General features: G+C 42.6%; 1 protein-coding gene across 2 annotated transcripts in view; it reads right to left on the reverse strand.

The window, feature by feature from the left end:
- The window catches only part of dlg1 (MAGUK family member discs large 1), a 118,185-nt gene that overhangs the window by 87,405 nt on the left and 5,749 nt on the right, over positions 1-25,031 (reverse strand). The window contains exons 2-3 of one of the 2 annotated variants that reach the window (XM_086971160.1): positions 15,676-15,807; positions 8,162-8,304 (exon numbers count right to left, since the gene is read on the reverse strand). In XM_086971160.1, coding sequence (XP_086827286.1) covers positions 8,162-8,304; positions 15,676-15,807 — 275 coding nt within the window. Of the gene's footprint in view, positions 1-1,878; positions 3,291-8,161; positions 8,305-15,675; positions 15,808-25,031 lie in introns of those variants that run through there. The other variant, XM_086971161.1, reaches the window with a different exon arrangement.

Here is a 25,031-nt window from a genome sequence, read left to right on the forward strand (position 1 = left end):
AATGCGTAACGGCGATACCAGGCGTAGAACTCGAAATATAGAGGGTTCATACTTGCATCTGTGGGGCGGATAAGTACGACTAAACACAAAAACATACCATATATATACTGCTACATAACCAAGCAACACGAGTGCTGCAAGCGTACATACGTAAATAATGATAGTCTGCCAGTGAGACTGTATACGACTAAGGATGTAAAAAATTAGATGCTCCGAACCGACCTATGGCCATCGATTACGTCCTTATACGTAATATCATACTTGTCTAGGCAACTAGCATAAGTGATAATAATTACACTTGTAATGCACAACTCGAAAGGAGATGTACACGGTCAATATGCCTAACACAAAAATACTCCTTCATTCCTATAGCGGAACACGGGTCGCAATTCATCCCAGAAATCAGGTGTAAAAACACCTTTTCTTTAGTAACATCTTAGTATCAAATATTCCTCACTATACGAAGCTAGCAACACAATAGACTAGCTCGGTCGAGATGTCGGGAAAAAAAATGCAGAGAACTAATATACTTACTGGCCTGTACACTGTTACTCAAGAGGTCTCTAAGAGCAATCGGTATTCTAATTTAGATAATAGCATGACTAAGGAAACAGCAATTGAAGAACAGGAGTTTCTCCATAATCCAGGCTATTCCATACACGAGTATCAAAAAAAATTGAAAAGCTGCATGTTCCCCTCGGCAGTCTACATGTACCTTTGCTACATAAGCGATGCAAGAAACGTAATATCAAACACGTCCCCAAATCCTTTCTAGTCACGCTCATTGATTGTTTGAAGACTAATTAAATGCATCCTGCCTACGAGATAAGCAGTACGGCTTCCTAGCAAAGACATTTACGCGGACAAGCACTTTAGAAATTTCTACATTAACCCTGTCCGGAAATGCGCTAAATGTAGGGGAACTTTGGGGATTTCGAAGCGGCCTTCGATAGCGTACCGCTAAAAGGCGTATAGTAGCCCGAATGTCTAAAAATCGACGGTCGTCAAAGACCCATATTCCGTGTGCTCTTAACTTTTGAAAAGGTACTCACAAAAATAGTAAAACAGAATGAGAAAACCAGAAAGGCGATACTCATAAAACGCTGCCGGTTCGTTTTATACTCTTTGTAAACGATCCTATACGTCGACTGGGAGGGCTTAAACAAGAAAGCATGTGCATGTATACTAATGGGTTGTGTACAGTAGCAACCAATGTAAACGACCTCCAAAAAGCCTTTGGCCGACCCCTATCTAATGGCAGAATAGCGGTAGATGACAACCCTCGTACTTGAGTAATGTGCGTATAAACGCCTTTGGGCAGTTGATAGGTTACAAGTGAAACTTCATACTCTCAGTGCAGTATCTCGAGCTGATCTAACGACCAGGACAAGTAAGCTTGATTTCAAATGAACTTCGATGAAAGTTTCATGTATCATTTCCTACAAAGTTTTTCAAATTTTATTCGTTTGTGTCCGAAGCCAAGAGAATCATATAAAAATAAAATTCGAAATACAATTAATATCAGATAAGCTTAAATTAGCAGGACCAATTTAGGACATATTGACATCCACAAGTGTTCCAAACTAGCTTACGTGTATCTCTTGACAAAGTATAGTCTTCTACGTTGTGATATACGCTGATCAAATTTGCTTTCCATATGTATGTATCAACTTTGTCTACATATATAATTATGGCTACACCTGTCAATACAAAACAAGATGAGGTTATTATATTGAAAAATAAACAATAGTTACTTGAAAATCATTTCCTTCGTCGCTTTTCTTTTCCCAGTGTAATTCTTAAAAAGCGTTTCTTTCAGCAACGTTACATGCATCTGGACGCTAGTACCAGTATAGAAAAACCCATCAAATAAATTACCTTCTCTTGTTTTTGCAGAATTGTCGTGTCCTGTTTTCGGACAGTTGTTTTTTTTTCACTTTTGATCCTACTGCTGCTTGGAAAAGTGAAGCCGCAGCATCCGAACGATTTAGCGTCATCATCTCGACGTTGATTTTCAATTTGTGCTAGCTCAGCGCGTCGTTCCCGACTCATCCACATGCTGGAGCAGGCTCGATTGTTTCGCATTATTGATACCCAATCAAGCATTTTGTCAGAAGCTGACGTCTTACGGATAGAAACGGACCGACAAACGAATCGCAGTTAAGGGCAGGCCGGACAATAGCGGAAAACTTTTTTTTAGGCTCAAGGCGTGCAGTAAAGCGTCGCGTCGTATTGCATAATATTGTACCGCATTTAGTTAGCTTTCGAAGCGACTGTTAACGAAAAGATGTCTCGAGTAATTGTCGGATGTAGCTGCAACGTTTTTACGTTTCGAAACCGAACAGCGTTCACTACAGTCACCGTCGGTGTAATTCCAGCTACACTAAGCACCGTAGAAAAACATCCTTGTCCTCAACGCCTTTTGAAAAATACTACCAGTAACCCTTATACAAATTGGTCGCTCGATCTGGGACGAGGTACGCTATTGCCATACACCATAACCGTCGTCGTTATTGTTGTCGAATAATACGTTTCCCGTTAATCATTTTTTCATTTCCACTTCGTTCTTATTCGCGCGTTGTCAACTTTCCACGTCAGAATGAATGGATATCGATACTAGCTCACTGCCAATCACTAATTGCAGGCTGCGCGTTATTTGTCCTGGATCCAAATATCACGCATTCAGATATCACGACGAACGATGCGATCACAATTAGGTCACAGCAACGTCGTCGGCATCAACACCACCCACACGTCACAGCACTCTCAGTGACAGGTACATAGAACGCGTAGTAACCTAGTGAAGACCCGTTTCGCACCACGGTTCCAACAGGCACCATTAAGGGTCCATTTGTGTTATGTCTTCGACAAGAAGGAATGATTTTACGGAACCAGCATCAGCAGCAGCGACATCGTTCATCCACAATCTGTTATAGAAGTTCGCAGAAGAACAATATAAGAGCATAGTAAACTGTTGTGTTATCCTATTTGCGCCCAGGTTCACTCGGGTACTGAATCTTAATTTGCCTCTATTAAAACTGCCCGCCAATTCAGACAGAGCGCTAACACAAACATTTCGGGTTTGTATGTCCGGTGCTATTCGATTAGTCAGGAATCGCGTCGGACGACTGTTCCTTTTCCACATCAAACGAACTATATATGTCCACGTCCGGATTCGAACGTGGGCCACTTCACGTACCCCTAAGTTTAGTAGGCAAGTACGTTACCACCGCACCATTACGGGGGCAACCTCATGCTTCGGTTTAGCCTCATCTGCTCTCGTTTCCTGCTCTCGATGAAGCTGCGACCATTGCAAACTGCCTAGCTCATCTGCTGCTTATCGCTTTATCCATTCATCCGCCATTAGACAACAATAGAGGTCTTGGCCCAAGCGCGACATTCAGCCTCACACTGTGGCTGGTGCCACAGCCAGTGGTAGAGCTTAGACAAAACAACAACGTCGTCGTTGAAAGGACAAACGCGAGTCGCACGACTACTATTGACGCTGCCACTGCTACTGATGAACTCGCGCGGTCTAAAAGCCGCTGTCGCTAGTGACAACCTATCGCAGTTAAACAAAGAACAGGTAGACAGGCACATTCCGTCAGGGAGATATACCTTGGTGAATGTAGGCTTTTATCGAGTTTCGTTTTTTTTTCTTAGGAACACCATGGCGGCTGAAGCAGGTAAAGGTAGGCAACCGTTGGCAACTAACATGGCAGTTACAGTCTTCTGACTAATGCGGTCTGCCCTCGAGCCGTGACATAGACTGGCTTATGGCCGTAGGCGCTGGGTTATTGGCAGCGGGTCTCAGAGACTCGAGCATGAATCGGGAAAAGGTGGAAAGAATAGAAGTGTATTATTATGACTGCAGTGGCAATAGAAGACAGCGAACAGGAAAAGAAACTGTATTCGGTATGGCAAAAGCAGCAATGGCGGCGGCAGAGATAAGCGTAAGCTCGTCCTTGCGCTTCACTCTATTTAGTGGCCTTGTCGCTAGTTTATTGGCTCACGGCAAATCGAGTGTGCGCTATCCAATGGATACGTACCGTTCTCGCTGCAATGCCGTTCGGCGCGACTGCTGTCGTCATCGTCGTCGTAATTGTTATGGTCATTGCATTGTATGCACGTTCGACAAGTTAAGCACGTTGAGATGCCAAGGGCTGCCGACCGCTAACGCTTATCGAAGCGCTCTAAGAGTTGACAAAGGATTGTTACTCGTCATCTGCCAGACCTTTTTGGCGATTTCATATTTAGGGGATGACGCTTGATCGTCAACCCTGTTGGCTGTAAGTGACAGCTACTGAGAACGTACAACTTTCATAGATTGCGTCATTGTTGTTACCAACATTTCACTTCCGTAAACGAAAAACGCGCGCTGATAACAAACAATAGCAATAGGATTAAATGTGAGCAAAAAGTTGCGGCGTAAGTGAGCCTCGAAGAGGGCTGTTTTTACGTGTGTTCTCTTTTTTTCGTTTAACACCAACAACAACAATTGCTCAGCTTAATTAAGTTATCGTTGTGGAGGCGGGGCAAAGCATCATACAACGTAAAAAGGGGCCAGAGGTTGGATTGTGGATCGATCGAAGTTTATGTGTTTACTTGGATTTTTCGACGTGCTTTTGTTTTGTGAAAGTGCGCTTCTCGGAAGAAGTTTGATCAATTCTGAGAATGGCTATAACGTGCCTCTAACATAATACAATGCTTGCTTTGATGTATTATTTGTTCAATAAATTCAATAGTGGGTGAGGTGTACTCACATCTTATATGGGGTAGCAAGAAAGAAGCAGTCAAGCCTTTATGCCAGCGGTAGTCAAAAATGCTGACTGCCCCCAACTGCTGTCTGGCCAACGAAACAGTGGAAAGTGTCGGCACAGCCTGACTGCAGTCATCTTTTGCCTTCCCGGAAACTATCTGTGACAGCTGTTAATTTCTATATCGCCAAATCAAGTTGAACTATTTGTCAAAGCGCTTGGGTACGTAGGTACCGCTAGAACGGCCCGGATTAGTGCAGGTCTAAGGTAGTTCTAACGTGTTTAGCTCGTAACAGAAATGGTCTATCTTCAAATTTGGGTTCTTAATTTGATTTTTTAGTAGCATTAAAACAGTAGGTAAAACGCTTAATATAGAATATTTTTTTTCTATTTAGTTTTTTTTAGGTTGCCCGTACTGAGTCCGCTAAGGAGTCCTAGAAGCAACGTTGCAGACAGGACAGCTGAGGCTTATTTAGGGGAAAGGTGAAAAAAGTAGACAACCCTAACTAATAGGGCACTTAACAACTGACAACTTGATGCGTCGATGTATATTGTCCGGCCTTAATTTGTCATCGCATAAGCTCTGTTTGGATAACGTTTTAATGTCTATTGGAATAGAACGGCACTAATTTACTTCATTGAAAGGGGCATCTCGCATATGCATTTCCGCTGAGTGCGAGCTGGTCCAGTTGTCGGTGTAGGCAATCAGCTTTTCAGAAGGCCCAGCGGGGCAATAATCGATGTTAATGAAACCGACGATGTTCACGCTAGTATAGTCTCGATGGCCGTCACACAGCATAGCATCAATTGGAAATCGTTCACACTTTTACATTCGTGCCACGTTTTCATATCGCCTTTAAACGTTTTTGTATATGTACACATAATGCACGTGTGTAATGGATAAATATTTACTGAACTGAACCTACAGAGGCATCCTTTGGGATTGAAAATAGCAAGACCCATTGATGTGTTAAATAGAGAGTCTGCGTGCGGGCCAGTCAGATCGCGTGCGTGCCAATTAAACGTGTTGAGCCATCTACTGACGCGTGATTGGTCCACTATGTGGGTCAGATAAGTTAATCGCTGTGGCGAAGACCATGACGGTAGCTTTTTCTGGCGGGTGCTGGGCGTAACCCAAAAATTATTGACACCCAATGAAGCGAGTTTGTATAGGTGATAGAAAAATACGCAGGTGTAGTTCGTAGTCAAGATTCTCTCAGACGTTGATCATCCAGTTACCTGATAGAGTCCGCGGAGTGTTTATTGAATCGGCCGTGGTCGAGTGACTAAGAGTGGGTACTAGCATAGCTGTATCCTGTCAGGCCGCGTCCTGGTCCATTCTAAAACTTTTCTAAATTGCACATACGGCTTCGACACGGATCAAAAAATTATGAACTTCTTTTTTTTGAAGAGCGATTGCCTAAGCAAATGTTGACGTTGAAAATATTGGCCGACAGTCAAGGATCTTTTTGTTTTTTTACATTTTTCGGTCAAAAAGGTCTATTTAGAGGCGTATAATGTCGACATTGCGTGGTCTTAGATACTTCAATATAGGCAGAATCGCTACGCTGCCCCATTGTTGTATTGTCGACCCGTGCCGGTGTTGAAAGATGAACATCGTGACACTCGAGACAAATTAAGTTCAACACGAAAGAATACTTCGTACCTGGATGCCCTCAATGAAAACAACAGAATATCCCAATTAACCCACTGGAACTCTGTGACATGGAACACTTCACCGCTGAATCAATGAACGCCAAACGACGAGAGCTGTTCTGTTAGGCTTATAACATGCCAGCCTCGGGAACGTTGCACCTCTGGAAGGAGGGCTAATCTTCTGTGGAAACGTACGGTCGATTACCAAGGTTGAAAGTATAAATACTTCCTCAGTAAAGGCTGCCTACGCAAGATTAGTCGAAGTGCGATGCGTCTTCAAAGAAAGGACCGGGATATGTCGGAAGGAAGTATAAGAACATTCTAAAAATTGATATAGTTTTTACCCCAGTTAAGTTACTGTAGACTGATATGAATTAGATACGGGAAAAAAGCCGGCTGCACTAAAAAACATGGGGGAGGGGGAGAGCATTTGTGAGCTTTTACACGTCAAATTTGCCGCTTTTGACATATGCAGTTTACGCTGCATACCAAGCAATTTTTTCCTCAGATTTGCAGCACTGAACTGAAATAATTTCTCTGTTAGCACCCGATTCTGAGGAAATGTAGCCGGAATAGCCAATTTCAGAACCGTTAACGTTTTGAATAAATATGTTCTTCTGTTTATAAGTAAACGGGAATCCAGAATTGTTATATCCAGAGATAACGGACAATTATGGCCGTTCATGGTCTAATATTGCAGAATCAGTTTCGCTTGGCAAGAACCAAATGGGTACATCCCAAAAATGGGTAAAAATCTAGGAATACTCATGTGTCGATACATATTTAGACTTTCTAAAATGTTTCAAATTAGAGACCTTTTAGGAAGCTTCTATTGTACACTTCATCGTATATGTACGTTTAAGCAGCGTGCTTGCATTGTTTATAGTCGACCGGAGTAGACCTTTGTTCTTTTTAATGTCCTTAAATACACATCGTAGTTTTTTTTTTCGCTGAGAAATTTCTCATTCGGACGAACGTCGCCAAACTCAGGCCTACACCGGCACGTCCTATTGTAATTTAGGCCATTAATCTAGCCCATCAGCAGACCGTTTTTGTGTCGGTCGTTTTCTTTGTTCACTGGGTTTCGTTTGTGATATGGCTCTAGAAGTGATTCACAACTCGTGACGATGAAGCGATGCTTTATATCGGCCTATTGACTGTCAGTTTGCACTTATAACAGGCAATAAATCAGTCCAGACGCAGCTGTACGTGTCCATAAAACTGTGATGATTAGACAGAAACAGGCCATCTTACTATTTCACAACGCAGGTGCTTTCTGCTGTGGGAGGACGGAGCAAAAATGGGGTCACTAATTATATATAATCTAATTTAAATGCTGTAGTACGCCATAGTTAATCCAAGAACTACCGGAGGTGACGCGAACTCACTGAAAACGTCCTCTAAACGGTGAGGCAAATATGCTGTATGTTGAAGTAGAGCGATCCACAAGGCTCTATAGGTTAAGAGCGGCGAACTACATGTCGATGACTATTTCATCACACAAACTACCACCATAAGCTTTAACTTGCTACTCGCGCAAGTTTACTACTACTACTACATTTGCTACAAACAGATGGCGAATTCGAATGATTTTGACACTGAGTGTTGCCTCAGTCTTGAAACTTCTGTTATTTAAGTGTATGTAGAATGATGGCTAAGCATGTTTTCTGTTCTAAAAAAAAAAATATAGCCATATAACTTTTGTGTCTATGCACAGTCTTTTTTTGTTGCTTTATATTACTACTGACCTTAAACTCAGATCCGATAAGCGCCGATGGGTAGAGTAAATCTGTGTTCTCCCAACGGTGCGCGACCTCTAGCGTCTCGTGGGTCTTTTGGTGGGAGCTCTTGCCCTCATCCAGTAACGTAGTTTCATAGAACTCCTGGATATCTGTAGAAATCAACACGTGATAACCTTAGTTAGATAGCCAGTACTTAAAGACGTTGAGAAATTTTATTACGGAACTAGGAATAACCTATCTGTGTCAACGCATATTAGCTAGCGTTTTATTTACGCGAGCTTGTTGAAGTGTATAAAATCACGCCAGTGTTACATAGTTTACCGTATGTAATTTAGCTAAATACAAACAGGCAGGACTATCTATGCTCTAAATTAGTATTTGTTTTTTTAGGGTAGATTTTTCACGGATTTATTTCAGCCTTAGCTCAAACACACTTGAATACAGAAGAACTCATTTGCGTAGTGGCGTAGAGATAACGACACAACCTCTAGGACCTACTGGACATTTGGCATTGCTCTGCATCTGTTAATAACCCAAATTCTATATTGTAGCAGTTTCCTATGACATTCACTCCGGCTTGAACAGCTCGTTTTGAATTTCCCGCCTGTCCAAACCGAATCCGACTACTCTAGCTTCGATAAAATAATCTTTTAGTTTCCAACATTTGATTTTCGTTCTAACAATATCGACGACAAACGCCTCTTCACCTCAATCTTTCCACATACACAGCTGTGGGATCCAGCAGCGTTACGCGTTTAACCCGACGATCAGAAACGCGATCAATGATACGAGAGCGTTACGTCGTCATTTCTCGACGAGTTTTCGCTATAGCGTTACCTCAGCGAAGTGCAGGAGGACAGCTGGCGTAGTTACCAATGTCATAGAAGCACTAGCAGCGGAAACGATAGTAATAGTCGCTTTAGTTACCTTCGTTTGTGCGATGCGGGCCTCTCAACCAAACATTGTGCGGTTACCCTCGGCTGCTGCTATAGTGCCCCATAGCGCCGTTCATATGCACAGCGAAAGCGACGGAGAAAAAGGAAAAAACGAGAATGCAAATTTACTTTTTGTTCTACATTATTGATAAGCTATCCTCCCACATCTCAGGATTTTCGAAGCGATTCCCTGTTCTTTCATGTCCCCTCTTTGCAGTCCAGGGATATTGCCAAGCGGCACGGAAGTCAATAAATTTGCTAGTAAACTTGACAGCTACTCGCGCCTAGCGATATTGTAAGAAGACAGAAAAAAAACGCGGTGGTCCACCATCGTTCTCAGCACACGCCCACAAATCGATACAGATTGCAGCGACGGCACAGACTTCCTTCGCCTCCTACGGAATGCTTTTTCTTATTGTCGATCTTCGCGATCTGATGATCTAGATGATGGGCGGCCGGCCTGAAGTTACTTTTTGCCACATCGATTTTAGTTGGTTGCTCTGCGACTGTGGTAAGGGCAAATCAATGGAATAGCCGACTGATGATGACTGAGATGCTTGTTTCGTCAGCTTGAGATAGTCGTCATAATGGTTTTGGTTAAAGCTATATAGTGTATATGTAAGTGAAATGGTGCGAGTGTATGTAAATGTATATGGATTTAAACAGACGCAGGGTGCTCGAAAAGTTAGAACGCTGTTATAAGGGTATTAAGTGCTAAAAATTTGGCGACCTTAAGGAAAATCTTTGATGCATTGGAATTGCTTAGCTTGCTTGTTCGTCAAACCGTATTTCAGTAGTATTTCTAGATGGTATGATTTCGGTGCCAAATAACGAAGACGGTAGAAAAACAGAAAACGTTTTTCTAGAAAACGGCCAACTCTGCATATGATTCTGCCGCCCCTCCATGATTATAGCTTAGTTCAACATTTCGACAAAAGTCTGAGGTCCCCTAGAATAACTGCTTATGAATTTGTTCTTTTTTTGCTATCTATCTAAAAGCACTGATTACCCTTCACGAAGACTTTGTCATTTTTGAGTTCCTTGTGTTAGGCAATACTTCTTTTCATTGCGTTGGTAATTATCGACACAATAACAATGACACAGTTGGAATAGAGTACTTGTGGATGTGTAAATTCGAAGTACGCTTGACCACAGCGATTAGAAGTGTGCTAAGGTACAGAGCATAATATAGGAACAGCATTGTATTTTACGAACGTCTGTGACCCCTCTTCCCAATAAAACCACGTCACCAAGTAATTTCAATTACAGTAGCAATAACACCGTCATTAAGAAAATAAGAGATGCTTGCACGAGCATGAAAGAAGGTAAAATCTAGCTACAATGGCATCATAAACTAGTAATAATAATAAAAATGATTGTTTTACTTGATTGAAATAATAGAAATCTACATAAAATTGCATGAGGACAGGGAATATATTCGTTGCTGACATAAGTCACCTATTATGCATTGTGCTACCCACAGAGGCGGACATGTAAAAATAAAGAATCGTTTATTAGCAGAATACCGAAATACATTTTCAACTGGCCGAAAATTCCTTGTCTCCTTTCGAATCCAGTCCTTGCAGGACGAGTTTGTGTCCCCCGGCGAGGGAATTTTCCATTATAAGAAAATTCATGGCCGTGGTTAATGTTTATGTAGCAACGTTTTCCATAACACAGTCGTCTCCTATTGGCTAGGCTTTTGCAAGGAGGTAAATAATTCGATCGGAAGCTAAATTCGCTTCAATCTGAGCACATCACATCCGATAGTGAATTCAACCAAAGCCGCATTCGGTAGTTGAATACAGGAAGTATCGCAGGGGCGGGATAGTTAAAGTGCAAGATTTGCCTCTGATCATCCATATATACAGAGGCTGAAACGAAAATAGCTTTACGGTGAAAAAATCGAAGTGTATAATCAACTAGGCCAGAGGCTCGCTAAACACGTCTGTGAAAGCAGATTTTTCCATCGAAATAATGTTATTGGTTCATTCTCCGACTAAATCGTTTGTCCTGTTACTTCCTACTCGATGTATTACGTTGCGTGATTTGACGTTGAGAAATGCGAAAAAATGAAGTGAGTTACGGATAGGGCGAAGATGTGGTGACGCGCATGAAGGAGCAGTAAGGCGTCCACTGAAGGGAAAAAGCAGGCGTCTTCCTTCTGCTGCTGTAAAAATGGCAATAGGAATAGCAGCGGCCTAGATGCAGAAGAATATCAAGATATGAAGGTAAATACACTGAAAGCGCCTACGACGCGCGTATTATTGGTGTCACCTTATCGCATAGCTTAATTTAGCAGTTGAGGCGATGAGTGAGAGAACTCTCCGAAAAAACTGCCAGTAGAGGTCAGCAGAAGACGCGTCTTCGGAACGCGGAAGCCTAGGGTAACCACGAAAGTGCACCGGCGGTCAACACCAGAAGGAACCTAGTTTCACGCGAAGCCGAAAGTCAGGCAGTTGGGTAGGCTGTAATAGCTTGTGGCAGTGGCGTGAGTGGTAGGTAGGAGGAATGGAGAGAAAACCTAAAATGACGGAATAACAACGGACAATTTGGCCTCGATTACCACAACAATTTTAACATCGCAAAGAGCAGAGCGGCCAGAAGGCGCTACAAGGATAACTGCTTGAAGACAGCAGGCAACGAAGATAGAACGAAATGCGAAACAGCCAAAGACGAGAGGAAATATAACTAAAGGTTCATCGGAGAGGGGTATCGTAATCGCGGTTACCGTTGATATTGTTTGTTGGTTCGTTTACGCGACTAGTAGAGCAGCGTACAGTTGCAAAATCGGATGATCTTGTTATAGTCGTGGTCCCTCGACCCTTTGACAAGGTCCCTTCCAATAAGAGTCGGTCGGATGGCTGGTAGGAGTTGATTACGGAGGATTTTTTACCGATCACGATGGATGGATCGTCGATGTTTGCTGGCTGGCTGGCTCTTTGCGAACATCAGAGTCAATAGTGGAAGGATGCAATCGCAAAGGAGTCTCATAGGAGACAGACCTATATAGTAAATCCTGCTCGTTCCCCAAATTTGAGTGTGTAAATAATCGCAGTAATAATCCATATAGGTAACTGTTACGTTTCTTAGAGTCGGCATAAAATTTAACTAAGGCCTACACGGAAAAGATGATGGGGAAAAGGTAAACCTACTTTAGCGAGGAGATCGGTTACCTTTGTGGTATATACATTTCAAATTTTTAAGGCGGACTCAACAACAAATCGCAACAAAAAATCAAATTGAAAAAATGAGATCTGCTGACGGAAATTCGCAATGGGTTAATAGGGACAACCTCGTGGCATCGTTTTTAATCATTCAATCACAATGATCACGCGGGTGAACTGTTATCAGATGAGCTAACTTGTTAGAAGAGCAGCAATTTAATAAGAGGGATCGAATTTTATATTCAATGTAAGCGCCTTTTAGATGAATGAAGGAAATTAGACAGAGCATAACAGCAAGGTTTTTCACGTCACAGGAAAATAACACTACACTGGAGTTATACACTAAAGCGGGGTTAGAAGAATTCTATAGGGCATATAAACTATGCTGTTTTAGCATATCTCAATAGGTTATTGACACTTTTGCTAGAAACTACAATGCCATCACGAGAAAACAGAGATCCAAGCTCCTGTCGACTTTTCGATATGGATTTGCGATAACAAGCTTTATAGCATAATGTTCTTCATTAATAAATGGGTTTAAAAATATTATGGGTCCATATATATATATATATATAGATATATATATACACAACATGCTACTTAGAAGGATCTTTTCTCCTAGTCGCAGATAAATCGAATCATAGCCTGAGCAGTTTACCTTGCGAAATACTTTACAGTACGACCTCACCAAACATGGTTTTTTGGTCTATGCTGGCGCCCTTTTTGCGCGGTGCTACGACGATGCTTGACGTGGCCTGCTGTGTGACAAACGTGGTCAAATTTCTATTCCCTTATGACAGTTCTCCATTTATTGTTCCTATTACTCATATTGTTTTTTTGACCCGTTTATCTGTATTTGACCGCCTCGGGCTATCGCTATTAGTACTACCTATGCTTTTTGTCCTACTACTTATGCTGATTTCAATTAACGTCTTCTAGCTTAATTTCCATGTAACTTGATCGTGCTGTGCTTTCTTCCTTGGCTTAGTGGGCACTAAGCGATAGTTCCAGCAGGAGCCCCACCAAAAATCAGAGGAACGCCATCCATAGTAGCACGAGCTCGCCGTGCCGTTATGCAATTACGGATCGTCTGTGTATCGCCTCGTTTCATTTTCGATGCCATTCGCTAGGTGAAGCACGTAGTCCTGAAGAGGCGAGAAATCACAACAGCTGTGACTGCTAATTGCTAGTACCGTCACCATCGCCGCCGATGCCGTTATTGCTACTAGCACATTATGACTGTTGTTTGTTCAAGCCGTTTCTCTGCTCTTACTTTGGATTTTCCTGTCAGAAACCTCCGTCAACTTCTTTTGGCTATATAGGCGTTTCGTCGTCGAGGTAGTTTGCTGTAGTTGTTAAGTAAATGGCTTGTCGGCACAGAAGGACACAATTCCGAGTCCTTTTTCACCTTCGCATTTATCCGCTCGATTATGCACGCTTGCCTCTGTAGATTTCCCTCACGTTTACTCTTTTGCGTTGGCTTTCCTTCAACCAACTAAACCTTTTTTCGTTCCATGGCGCTGTCGCCCTCGACGTCATCTTACTCCCTTTCTATTCGCTCCTAAAACGATACTTCTTCAAAAGCTATGGAGCGCAAAACCGGTTTGTGTTTGCTCGCCATACCGCATGCAACATACATCCCTCTAAATATATAACTTTTACCCCTCCATGTCTACATCAACTCTTCTCTGAAACTCTCCACGCTAACCCGCGAATTAACCAATTCTGTCCCACTTGTGGACAGAGCAACGGCCCTTGCCGTAACCAGAAGACACACAAATCTTGCACTCAAGGTCCCACTGAAATACTCGGTGTGGTCTTCCTCCATCTGGCCTGCCGGATATACATAGTCCAGCGTCGGCATTTCGTTGTAGTCCGCCATCCGAGTGAGTACGGAAGATCCATTTTGTCCGCCCGCTAGGTTCTGCTGTTCCTTAAACAGTCTGTCCATCTGTCTATCATTCTTCTATTTATTCTTTTTCCTTCGTTATCGTCTCGAGTCATCTGTCTTTTTGTGGGACTCTTGTTCTTTAACGGGTCTTTTTAGAAGCGTTGATTGTTCTTGGCCGTTGTCTTGACTAGTCTCTCATCGCCACTGTGCCACTCTGAGAGACGCGCTAATGCCTGAGCTATGCCTAGGCCAATGGTTCGGTGGCCCGTTTTGAGAAGGAGAATAGTAGCAAGAAGGCAAAATATGTAAAGATACTGAGATAGACACAGACATAGAGAGAGAGAGAGAGAGAGAGAGAGATAGGGTCAAGAGTCAGAAGAACGATGGTGGGAAGGTTTGGAAGCCTTTACGATAAAAGCTCCCAGGCAAACGTAATGGTCAAGTTAATGTCATACATGAGGCCGCTATTCGGATAGTGGGTAGACGGCGACGGTCGTGGCTCTGCCGACGCTTGGGCAAGATGTGCGATGGTAGCAGGGTTGTTTGATGTAAGTTTTGGCAAGCAAGCTTTCTGGCTTCGTATCCATATGCAATCCTCTTCTATCCGACCAAGTTCCCGGTCACTGTATAGTCGGAGACTGCTGAGAGATCGGTGGTATGAGTGAGCCCTAGCTCGGGAGGTTTCGTACAGCTTAACTGCTCTATAGCGGCCGTAAGTGTCGCCCGAGGAGACCACGCGATCGAGCCAGCCGCAGCCATAACCCGGCCATAAACTGCACAACTACCCTATCTGGTTCCGTCCTTTCAACCACTGCTTTTTCCTTTTCCGCTGCTCGCTGGTAGTAACAAACAGTCGAAACGTGTTCGCAGCGTGGCTAAAGAGTGCTGGCCGTGCCTAAAGTGAGCCACAGTATCTCTCAATCCATTGACTCAATCCACTCACAGGACGGACCGTCCTAGATAGTAACGAGGTTCCTGCTTGCTCATTCCATTGCTGTTTTCCTCATAGGTCCTAGTTCACCGGAAAACCTAAGAACTGCTACGATGTGAAGATCACGGCAACTGCTTCCAGATTACGATTGCATTGAGGCACTGAAAATGCTGTATTCCGTTCTCACTTTCTGTCGGTTCTTTGCTGCCTCACTTGTCGTTCCTGTCGCTGGGTCACAAAGCGGATGGGCCCAGGCATTGGTTCGCCAATTGGCTGAGAGTCTTCTGAGCGATGCAGTCATTCTCAGCGCGCGCTCTGATAACCACCGCAGTAATGGGCACCACTTTCGACAGTAACCAGTCAGACTCGTAGTTATCACAGCGAAACAAGCGTCGTAAGAAATGGTTTTTGTACTGTAGTAATGTTTAACAAGAACACTATCTTTCCATACGTCTGTACGGACAACGAAGGGATGTTCCCCTTTTAACACAACAACGGAGACACACGGGTTTGTGGGTAAGTAGCAATACATTGCACGCACAAGTTTGCACGTATGTGCAATAGATGGAATGAACGATGTATTATCATAAACGTACCGAGGAGTGCCTGGAAAAGCTTGGATTTGAAGATTCGGATTACGCGCTCGATAGCTTGACGCAGCTGGCGATCCTGGGGCCTTGAAAGCTTGGCATGGTAGTCCTCTAACAGCTCCAGTGCCCGATGGGCTTCTGTAATCAAAGAGAAGCGATAAAACAAATGATTTGGTTATCGCTTATATATACACATATATTTAGTCCATTCTCGTAGAAGTGGTAGGTTGATACGAAAATGCCAATAGTAATCCTAATAACCATCTATGTGACTGCATACGGTTAGGTTAGGTTGGGTTAGGTTAGGTTGTGTTCTGCATTATGACCATTGGCATAGTTCTTGTACCGCGCCACTATTTGATTACTTGAAATTAAGAAAAAGCACAACCATAGAAAGTTCTGCTGTGTAATAAAATTCGCAGAGAGCTATTTCCTAAGCAAACACGGAACTAGGCAATTATAGGTGGCATAATGCAGGGTGTGATGCTGCAGCATTGTCCTCAGCAGCTATAAAAACCAATGGGCTATGCCCGACTTAATAACGCAATAATAAGAATGTTAATTAACTGGTTGAATAGCAAATCATAATATTTGCATTTATACCTACAGTTTCTATTTAACCCTCTCGTAGCAGCTGTGAACCAGCAAACATATCAAGCAATCCGAATACGACTTTAATGAAATACCTAAACGTCTCACACAGATATATATATATCTGTGAGCGTTCCGTAGGTTTCTATCTATGACCCACGTTATGCCGTCTTGTGTGTTAGAGCCTCAGCTCTGGGTCGACATAGAATAGCATAGCTGGATATATATATATATATATATATATATATTGGCATAGTATCACGGCGAAAAATATACCTACTGAAATGGAAATCTCTCTACTTTAACACCCACCGCCTAATCCCATGACAACGACATTTCGGGAGCACGCTCAGCAGCTTTTTTGACAGTGGCATCTTATTCCTTCTATAAACAGTCCGCGCTCTTTGCTATTTCTCCTATCTGACAACGGTACGTATCACCTGATAGACTATTAAATTGATGTCTTAAACATCCCACTAGTTTGGCACTCAGTACGATGTACCCTCGTGATGATTTACAGATTGCATTCAACAATAACGGCAGTCTACGTTGCTAAGGAAAATTCGATAACTCATGGGTATGCCTGCTTTTACTCTTCAACTGATGTAAACCCTTGCGGCTACGCTCGTTCATCGAAGGCTAAATTAATTCAGACTCTACTCAGAGGGATTGTCGCTTGCGAACGTTAAGGTATCAAAAGGCGAATCGGAGCGATCAACCCGTTGGCCTGAACTGTGTCACTGCTGCGAAGAGGCTGATGCTGTCTAAAGATTTCAGCTACTCAACGTGGAAGCAGCTAAGTAGATAGGGCAATGGAAGTGTCAGAGTCAAGCATAGCGCGAGGCTATGCAATAAGCTAACTGCTACCTCTGCGATGGTCGGCTGGCAACGTTTGTTATTAGTGTAATATACAATTGGTTAATAACAACAATAGCACTTATTAGAACGAATAACGCCGAGAGGATGGTAAGAGGCGAGGCAAGGCTGGACATGGGGTAAATTGAAACGAACAGCAGAAAAAAAATGGCGCAGCCAGACGGTTGTAGACTCGGTGCTCTGTACCAATCGATGTTGCTCTTATTATTAATTACAATTACGCAGACATTCATAACGACAACAATAATAGCCTATTACAGACCGATTATGATTACACGTAGATAGAAAATGTGCGCATAACTGTATATTATACAGTCATATGTTTCAATACACCCTGCATAAACTATAGCTGATGGTTCGATGCGCGAAACGACGCTGAAAGAACTTGTTCGTAACCGTTTACAGAAGGAGCAACGGCGACACTCCGGCTGCCACGGCAGCGACGGACCCACGGGCTGACGCCAGTGGCTTTTGAAAATAGACAAAACTATAGACAAGCGCTGACCCCACTTGTTGATTTCGTGGATAGTCCTGTCGAGCGTTCCGTAGGTTTCTATCTATGACCCACGTTATGCCGTCTTGTGTGTGAGAGCCTCAGCTCTGGGTCGACATAGAATAGCATAGCTGGATATATTTTTCATATTGTCTAAGCTGGTCCACTGGCAAGATCCCCCCTCCCCGAGACAAACGTACGCTATTCCCAAGGTCGTATCGTTGTCTCAACCGAAAACGGCATTCACCTCACCTTCCACTTTGCTCCGTTCCTCCTACAGCTTCTGCTGCCACCACTTCTACTGTGCTTTTCATGTGTGCGCCCCCATCCCGTACGCTTCCAAGTTCATAAGGTATGCATAACAAGCGCAGCACGCGGAATTACCCTTATCCTTCATGTTCGTGCGTTTCCTGGTAACAGTACTAAGTCGGCACCCTGCCTTGGGCCATTTATTTGTCGCTATGCAAAAGGAGGCTCAAACGTCGGACTCTACTTCAGATCGGTCATGGACCCATTTCGCATTCGAAGTGTACAGGCGAAGACTAAGGCCTGTTTCGAACATCCGCTGTTGTCTAACGGGCTCACGACAACGTCGGATTTGCCGACCAACTAAGCCGTGAAGCGATACTTACGGCGAGTTTGTATAGGGACGGGACCCCTGCGCTTTACGATGGACTAGGACCAGGGAACTCCCCGCAGTCTGCCCCTTTCCCCTTTCTCTTCCGAATCTACGCGTTCCTCCCCTGTTTTATACGAGTGTTGTTTGTTTACCGGTTGTGCCAGGTAGGTTACGACGAGGTTCAGAACCAGTAGCAACAATCGAGATGGTCATACCAGAAGGAACAGCAGGGTAGGGCATAGTCCAGCCGCAACTCATTGGTTCGCTCGTGTCACTACCATCGCTACTCCCATTGCGGCAAGGGGGGGGGGGCTAAACGAAGGGGCGAGTGAAGCTACGCAAGCAAGAACACAACGTAAAGCTTCGGCCGTGACGGAGCCAGCAGGCGTATAAAGCGGGATCCGATGCCAGGAGGGCTTAAGCCTATACTGTCGAGCAGGATTAGTTCTGCCGGTGATGATGGTTCTTGCAAACGCGTCGTAGTTCGTGTTGGGAGCGGAAAATAGAATAGCAGGTTCGCTGCGTGTCCCTATTCGCGGCGAACCAGCTCGCACCTTTTGTGCAGGAGCATTATGAGAGTAAGCCTTTTTAAAGCTTGAACAGGTGAGTGTATGAAGCGTGCGTAATTACTCGACCAAGCTGAGGGAATATCGGTTAGTCAGAGGATCGCTTTCGCCTCCTGAACGCAAGCTATGGGTTATGTGTTTGAAGAAGGGAACACATTCGAATATAGCACTGTTCTTCTATTTGCGATAAAGGAAAAAGCTACATTTTTATTCCATTTTACTTTTTGGACAGAAATTGAAAGTTTGTCGAGTGACATTCGGGACATTGGAAATTACTGCTCAGTGGGCCGGCATGGGTAACTGAGGTAGCGATTTGGGTGTGGGTATTTCCGAACGAGTTTTTTTGCGAAAATAGAGGTCCAGTTGTCCGAGCGTGTGGCGTTAATTCCTAAACAGTGTAGTTCATAGAACCTCTAGCTTCAACGTTTGATATTCGCTCACCTTTTATTTGGCTATCGCAGCCGCTCACTGACTGCAACAGAACCGAACACGCGCTAAAGAAGACGTTAGGCCGATTTGACATTTTCCATTGTCAAATTTGTATTCTACACCTTTTCTCAATGCGAGCAAAAGGGTTTCTTATAGGCGTTGTATCATACGTCAGCACTTTATCTGCATGAAGGAGAAGGGTTTATGTGCTGGTAGTTATATATTTACCGATTCAATATCGGGCGATTTTGCACAGCCCAAATTCAAGGTCGCATTTTTACTTGACCCATTAAACTAGGTTATATACATATGCAGATGTACAATCCCAAAGATTCCCTGCTACACAGGCAAAATGCTCTGAATTCAATACAAACAGTGGCGCACATTGATATGGTTGCTGCGCCAAAAGGTATTTGTAGTATTCTTGTTAAAGCAAGCCAAACGGGAGTCAGTCAGCCCCAGGAAGTGACGTACATGAAGTACTATTGCCTTAGCGCTCTATTATCATATGGATACGTTATTGTGTTTCATACATATTTTTAGGTTTGTAGTAGTATTTAGTGTACCATTATGCTGTTTTATTGAGGAATCTAATTGCTATATTATAGTGTGATCTAAGAGTCGTTGAAATCGATAAAATTTGTCCCGTCTAGAACCTGAAGACATTTTTCTTACAACAGACTACTTCATCGATATACAATGTAGCTAATACGTAGAACATGCATGTATACATTATGGAGAAGACCTTAGACAGAGCGTTTTCCGCAAATGTCGAGGCAGCATGAAAGTTACATCGATCCATCACTATCAAGATGATCTGGGCAGAGATCTGCGCATTTCGACAGAAACCGGATAGAAGGGCATATGTGTCACTCACTTTTTTTCGGTTAAACTTTAGCTGAAAAAGTATGAAAATGTCAAAAGTAAAGATACTGTACGAAACGGGCTTTTTGGGCTAACAAATAAATGTAGATTGTAAAAACGCTTAAAGTAACCTTTCCGTTCCTTCTGTAGCTTCAAGCTAATTTGGCTAAGATACCCTCAAACTATTAGTTAGCAACTAAACTTGTTTACTGATAGAAAGCTGTTTGACGGCTTCTAGCCAGTTATGCCTTACCATGATGGTCCAATGCTACATGTCTTAGGGGGCCGATTGCCTCCAAACAGAACAATCGGCAAGTCAAACGTCACCATGTCCTCACAACGAAGACTATTTCTTTCGATTTAGCAAAATAACCTAAACCAAAAAAGCAGATTTTTTTTATCCCTTTACTAACGAATGTAACACATGCAAGTTCATGTCGACTACTTATGAAGGACCTAGCTACACTGCGAGATCCTCTGGGAGAGCCGTTATGATAATGTCAGGTCTGAGTCTAAAGTAATTATGGTACTTGCTATAAATATAAAGGGAACTCACTCTCGCAAGATATTAGATAATAATATAAAAAAAATTCTCTAATACTCTTTAATTTAGTTTCGAAGCGCAACCATCGGTAGTTCAGGTTATAGGACTCTGACGACAATACAAAGCCTTATCAGTCTATTCAAATTGTGGTCAAGATCGGAAAAGATTTTATACAATTTATTCGTTAGATTTTAGCTTTCTCCGTACCAACGCCGACTCGGTGAAGGAGGCAACATGTAATTAGAAATAATACCTTTTAAATTTTAATAAATATCACTATTTCCACATATTTTAATAAACAGTAAATCTCTGAAGGTGCCAAAGTCTAATCCGAACACCTTTATAATTGTTTGACTTTTCTTTCTCATGGTATTCTCCTGTCTACATTAATCTTTTTTTACGATGAAGCCCTCTTCTGAAATATATAAATTAGTCAAGCGACTACAGGTCTTCAATTTCATTATAGGACGAGACGCCGTACGTTTGTTAGTGTTCCGCTGGTTAGTAATTACCCGACCGACTCAAGATTCAAGCGCCGGAACAGATTGGCAGTAAGCAATATTTCACAGTGGAAGTCATCAGTGTAATAGGCTTTTCCACTGACCGACCTTGTTATGTAATACTGTGCTCCACCGGGCGCGCCTCGGTTGGATGTGAGCACATGGCTGGTGCTTTTATTACTGTATCTTGAGTGTCTGTGGTGTTAGGGGAAATACGTCTATCCATCTATGTGATAAACATGGTACATGCGCCCGCTACTAAAACTATGGGGTACGGCTATGCAGCTCGGAGTGTAATCGAGAGTCGAAGCCAATAAATTTATTTGCAACGGCTGTTTATATAATAGCACAATGGATGACACTGAACGAAAAAGGAATTAGGAGTTCTGCGAGTGTTCAAATATGCAGCTTCCCCCCGCCATCTTAGCGGAAGACGTATCAGCGGGTCAGGCGGCGGACTCCAGAGTTTCGGAGGATTGCGGGAGTAGGCGCTAAACTCAGCCTTTACGTTGGCCGGTTAAAGCAAAGCCCCGATACTCACAATTTATCGCGGTGTAACTGTATTACAATCGCTCTAAGAGCTCTTTTTGTGCCGTGCAAAAAGTCGAGGTAGATTTGCAATCTCGGCCAACGATAAAAATTACCTGGGGCCACGTTTAATATATATACAGTGCTAACAGATATAACTCAATTAGGTGGCGCATTTTTTTTAATCTTTATGCGCTAGCTAGCGCGAGCAGTTGCGAAACGCCTCTGGCTGGGGCATCCAGGAGTATATATATACATAGACAGGGTGTGGTAAAAGTCTCTTGAAAGTTTAAGAATCCTAATTTGCTATTTGTCCAAGTAATAGGAGAATAAAATGTGGCAAAAATTAGAACTAAAAGGGATATAGATATAAATATTTCGAGGCTTATATTATAGTTGAAGATAACTGTAAAAAATCCACGTAACGAAAATGCTTCCTTTTTGAATTAGCGAAATGTTTCGCGTTACCTAGAAGTGTGCGCGTCAATCGCGCGATGTTAACTTCCGAATCTCTTTGACTTTACCGTCTAACCTTTTTTACTTTTTTTTTTTGTAAAATTAGTGCAAAATTTATGTTCGATGGTGTAGTCTACTAAGTTTTGAAATGTCTAAATTCGGTGCTAAGAAGCGATAGTTGTTTTAAAAACAAACTTGTAACCGGCCATTGCGAATCTATATATATATATATATATATATATATATACATATATATATATATATAAAGAAAGAAGAAGAAAAGAAGAGTATATATAAGAAGTCGGTCTATACATGATATCCCACTTAGTGCTTATAGCTTATTTATTTCAAGCAAGAGAATTGCTTGTGGTATCCTGGCCCTTTTGTTTATATTTTATTTCTAGTAGAATATAATGCACCGTCTCGACAGGCCGACTGTTTATAAAATAAGGTTTCCTGATCAAGAAAATGATGTCTTACTATTTGTACTTGTTTTACAAGTAGGGCCACAATAGACCTATTCAGGAGGGCAGATGGACCTAATCGCAAAGTATAATATCGAATTAGATCTCATTAATTTGTCATTAATCATATTATTATTAGTTTTACATACCATTATGAATTTAGATAGATATTATAAAACATGACACATTCGAATATAATATATTTTCTGCCCATCAATATTTACCGCTTCCGTCACAGATGCCCTAAAAATACTTCCACTATTAAGGCAATATTAACACCATTGGAGTAGTTCACTTAATAACGATTATTAAGTTAATTAATTTTCCTGCTGCGCTCACTATTTTTGTCCTATGAAGCTATTCCTTTTTTTGGTCTTCATAACCCTGGGTGCAGTAACATACACAGCCATAACGTAATAAGATCTGCCCATCGTGGAAACACGCAGCTGCCCGATCTGGTTGTACCATACGAGTCTATTTCAATTCACTTCAGTAAAAGCGCAACAGGCGTCAGATCCAGGTTTATTTGACAAACTCAACTGGAAGGCTCCACTTGAACAGCACCCAGGCGCGTCTGCTAGCTCTTTTCGGTCCGAAGATTTTTGTCATACTTTGTTAGGGTTTCCCTCGACATCTGCCCCAGTTAGCTTCTTGATTCAATTAGCAGTTAGTGAAAATTTCCCCTGATTAGCACGACTAGATGCGTAATGTCAGAACAAGGGAAAAACATCCAGCTAGCAAAATGTGGGCTAGTGAGATTCAGTGTGTCGCTTCGAGGTTTGTTCCATGGGCACCTTTACCAGTATCCGATAGACACGCGAATTCGCCTATAACCATCTTCGCTCATACTAATCGTTGAATATACAGGAAAGCAAGAATCGAGAGGGAATAAATCGTCCATTCTAATTATTGCTATTATCATTATTATTTTGCCGTCGCACGACAAGGACGTAACATTTAACCATAGGAAAGGGATATCTATATAACTGGCTTCTCCACATGTTTACCCCCAATGTATCTGTCTATACAACCGTTCAATCGCACTATAAGTATGATTCAAGAAACAGAGCAGGCTGAGTAGTTCTCCTTGTTTATCCTCAGCTGCCTCACTCTGTTCTGTTTTCGCAGGATACTTTTTTTTTATAAATCGGAAATGCATGACATGTGCCGTTCCAGTGTTCGGTACAAGCCGCTTATCGCTCTTCGGCTGGATCAGACGGCGTAACGCTGTACGGCAAAAATTGAAAGCACGCGTTCTCTCAACTAACTCCACAATAGCGCTGACCCGGAAAGTTAAATTTAGTCACGATCGCAGCCGACGCGAGTAGAAGACTACTTGTAGTATCAGCGATATATGACTGACTTCCTATGTAGCGCTTTAAAGGTTTTTTTTTTCCTTTAAAAAGAAATTGCTTGGAATTCTTTGGTGTACAAGTTCTGCTTTTTCTGCTTGCCTATTATTGAACCTCTCCTCCAGGTGTACTTCACTTCTGCGGCAAGCTTCTGCATACTAACTTTTTCAGCATACTAACTCCAAACAGATATCGACTTCCACACGCAGTTGCTTGCGCCTATATTTGCAAGGGTTTTATAAAAACGACACGATAGTGACAAACGCGTCTATGATTTATCTACCATAATCAAAGTTATCATCATAAAATCATAGCGAGTTCAGTATTAGCTTGATAAAATGTTACACTAGATTTCCTGACAGTTTTTTTTGAGAGTCTAGTCCAAATGCATCCTGCCTATGTTCAGAGAAAATGCTGCCACAATCGCAGTCTATCAAAAGATCCTAACCAGCGTATACAGCTATATAAGTTGACTCCATTGGCTGTTCGTTTTGCCAACACTATTAGTCTTCTGGTCCTATCTGACTTTTGTGTCGAAGATCTACCAGTGACATTTGTATAGCAGACACCTGGCAGGAGCCAGGAGTTTTTTTCCTTTTCTATAAACGTCATTTATAGAGTTTGTTGTCACGTCAAGGCAAACAAAGAGGGCGAGCTCAGCTGGCCGCCGAAGCCATGGCCTATTTCCAGACACTCGAAGGATGCATGCCTGTAAAGTTAACCCTTATTCGATGTATGGCCGAGAACCCTCCACTGTGCTTGTTCGCTCCACTTGTATACTTATTCGTACGACGTTAGGTAGAGCTGTGAAAAGCTAGATGACACAAACGCCAGTGCTTCGAGGACGATGGCAAGATTCCCTAGAGAAATTCCTAAGGACCATTCACATATCCTTGCCCCTCAGTTTCGGTCCTTTGCAATGTACTTCTGCCAGGTTTAGTACATATGGAGAACTGGTTGTGCTTATTCAGTTAACACATGATGGCCCTATCCCAGTAGGCAGTTCGTAGTTCCTACGCAAATCCTAGCAGGCAGCTTTTTCTTTCCTATGTTTATGTACGAAAAAGCCTATAAGATTTG

Source organism: Varroa jacobsoni, unplaced genomic scaffold, assembly GCF_002532875.2.
Source record: "Varroa jacobsoni isolate VJ856 unplaced genomic scaffold, vjacob_1.0 scaffold_1133, whole genome shotgun sequence".
Taxonomy (NCBI): Eukaryota; Metazoa; Arthropoda; class Arachnida; order Mesostigmata; family Varroidae; genus Varroa; species Varroa jacobsoni.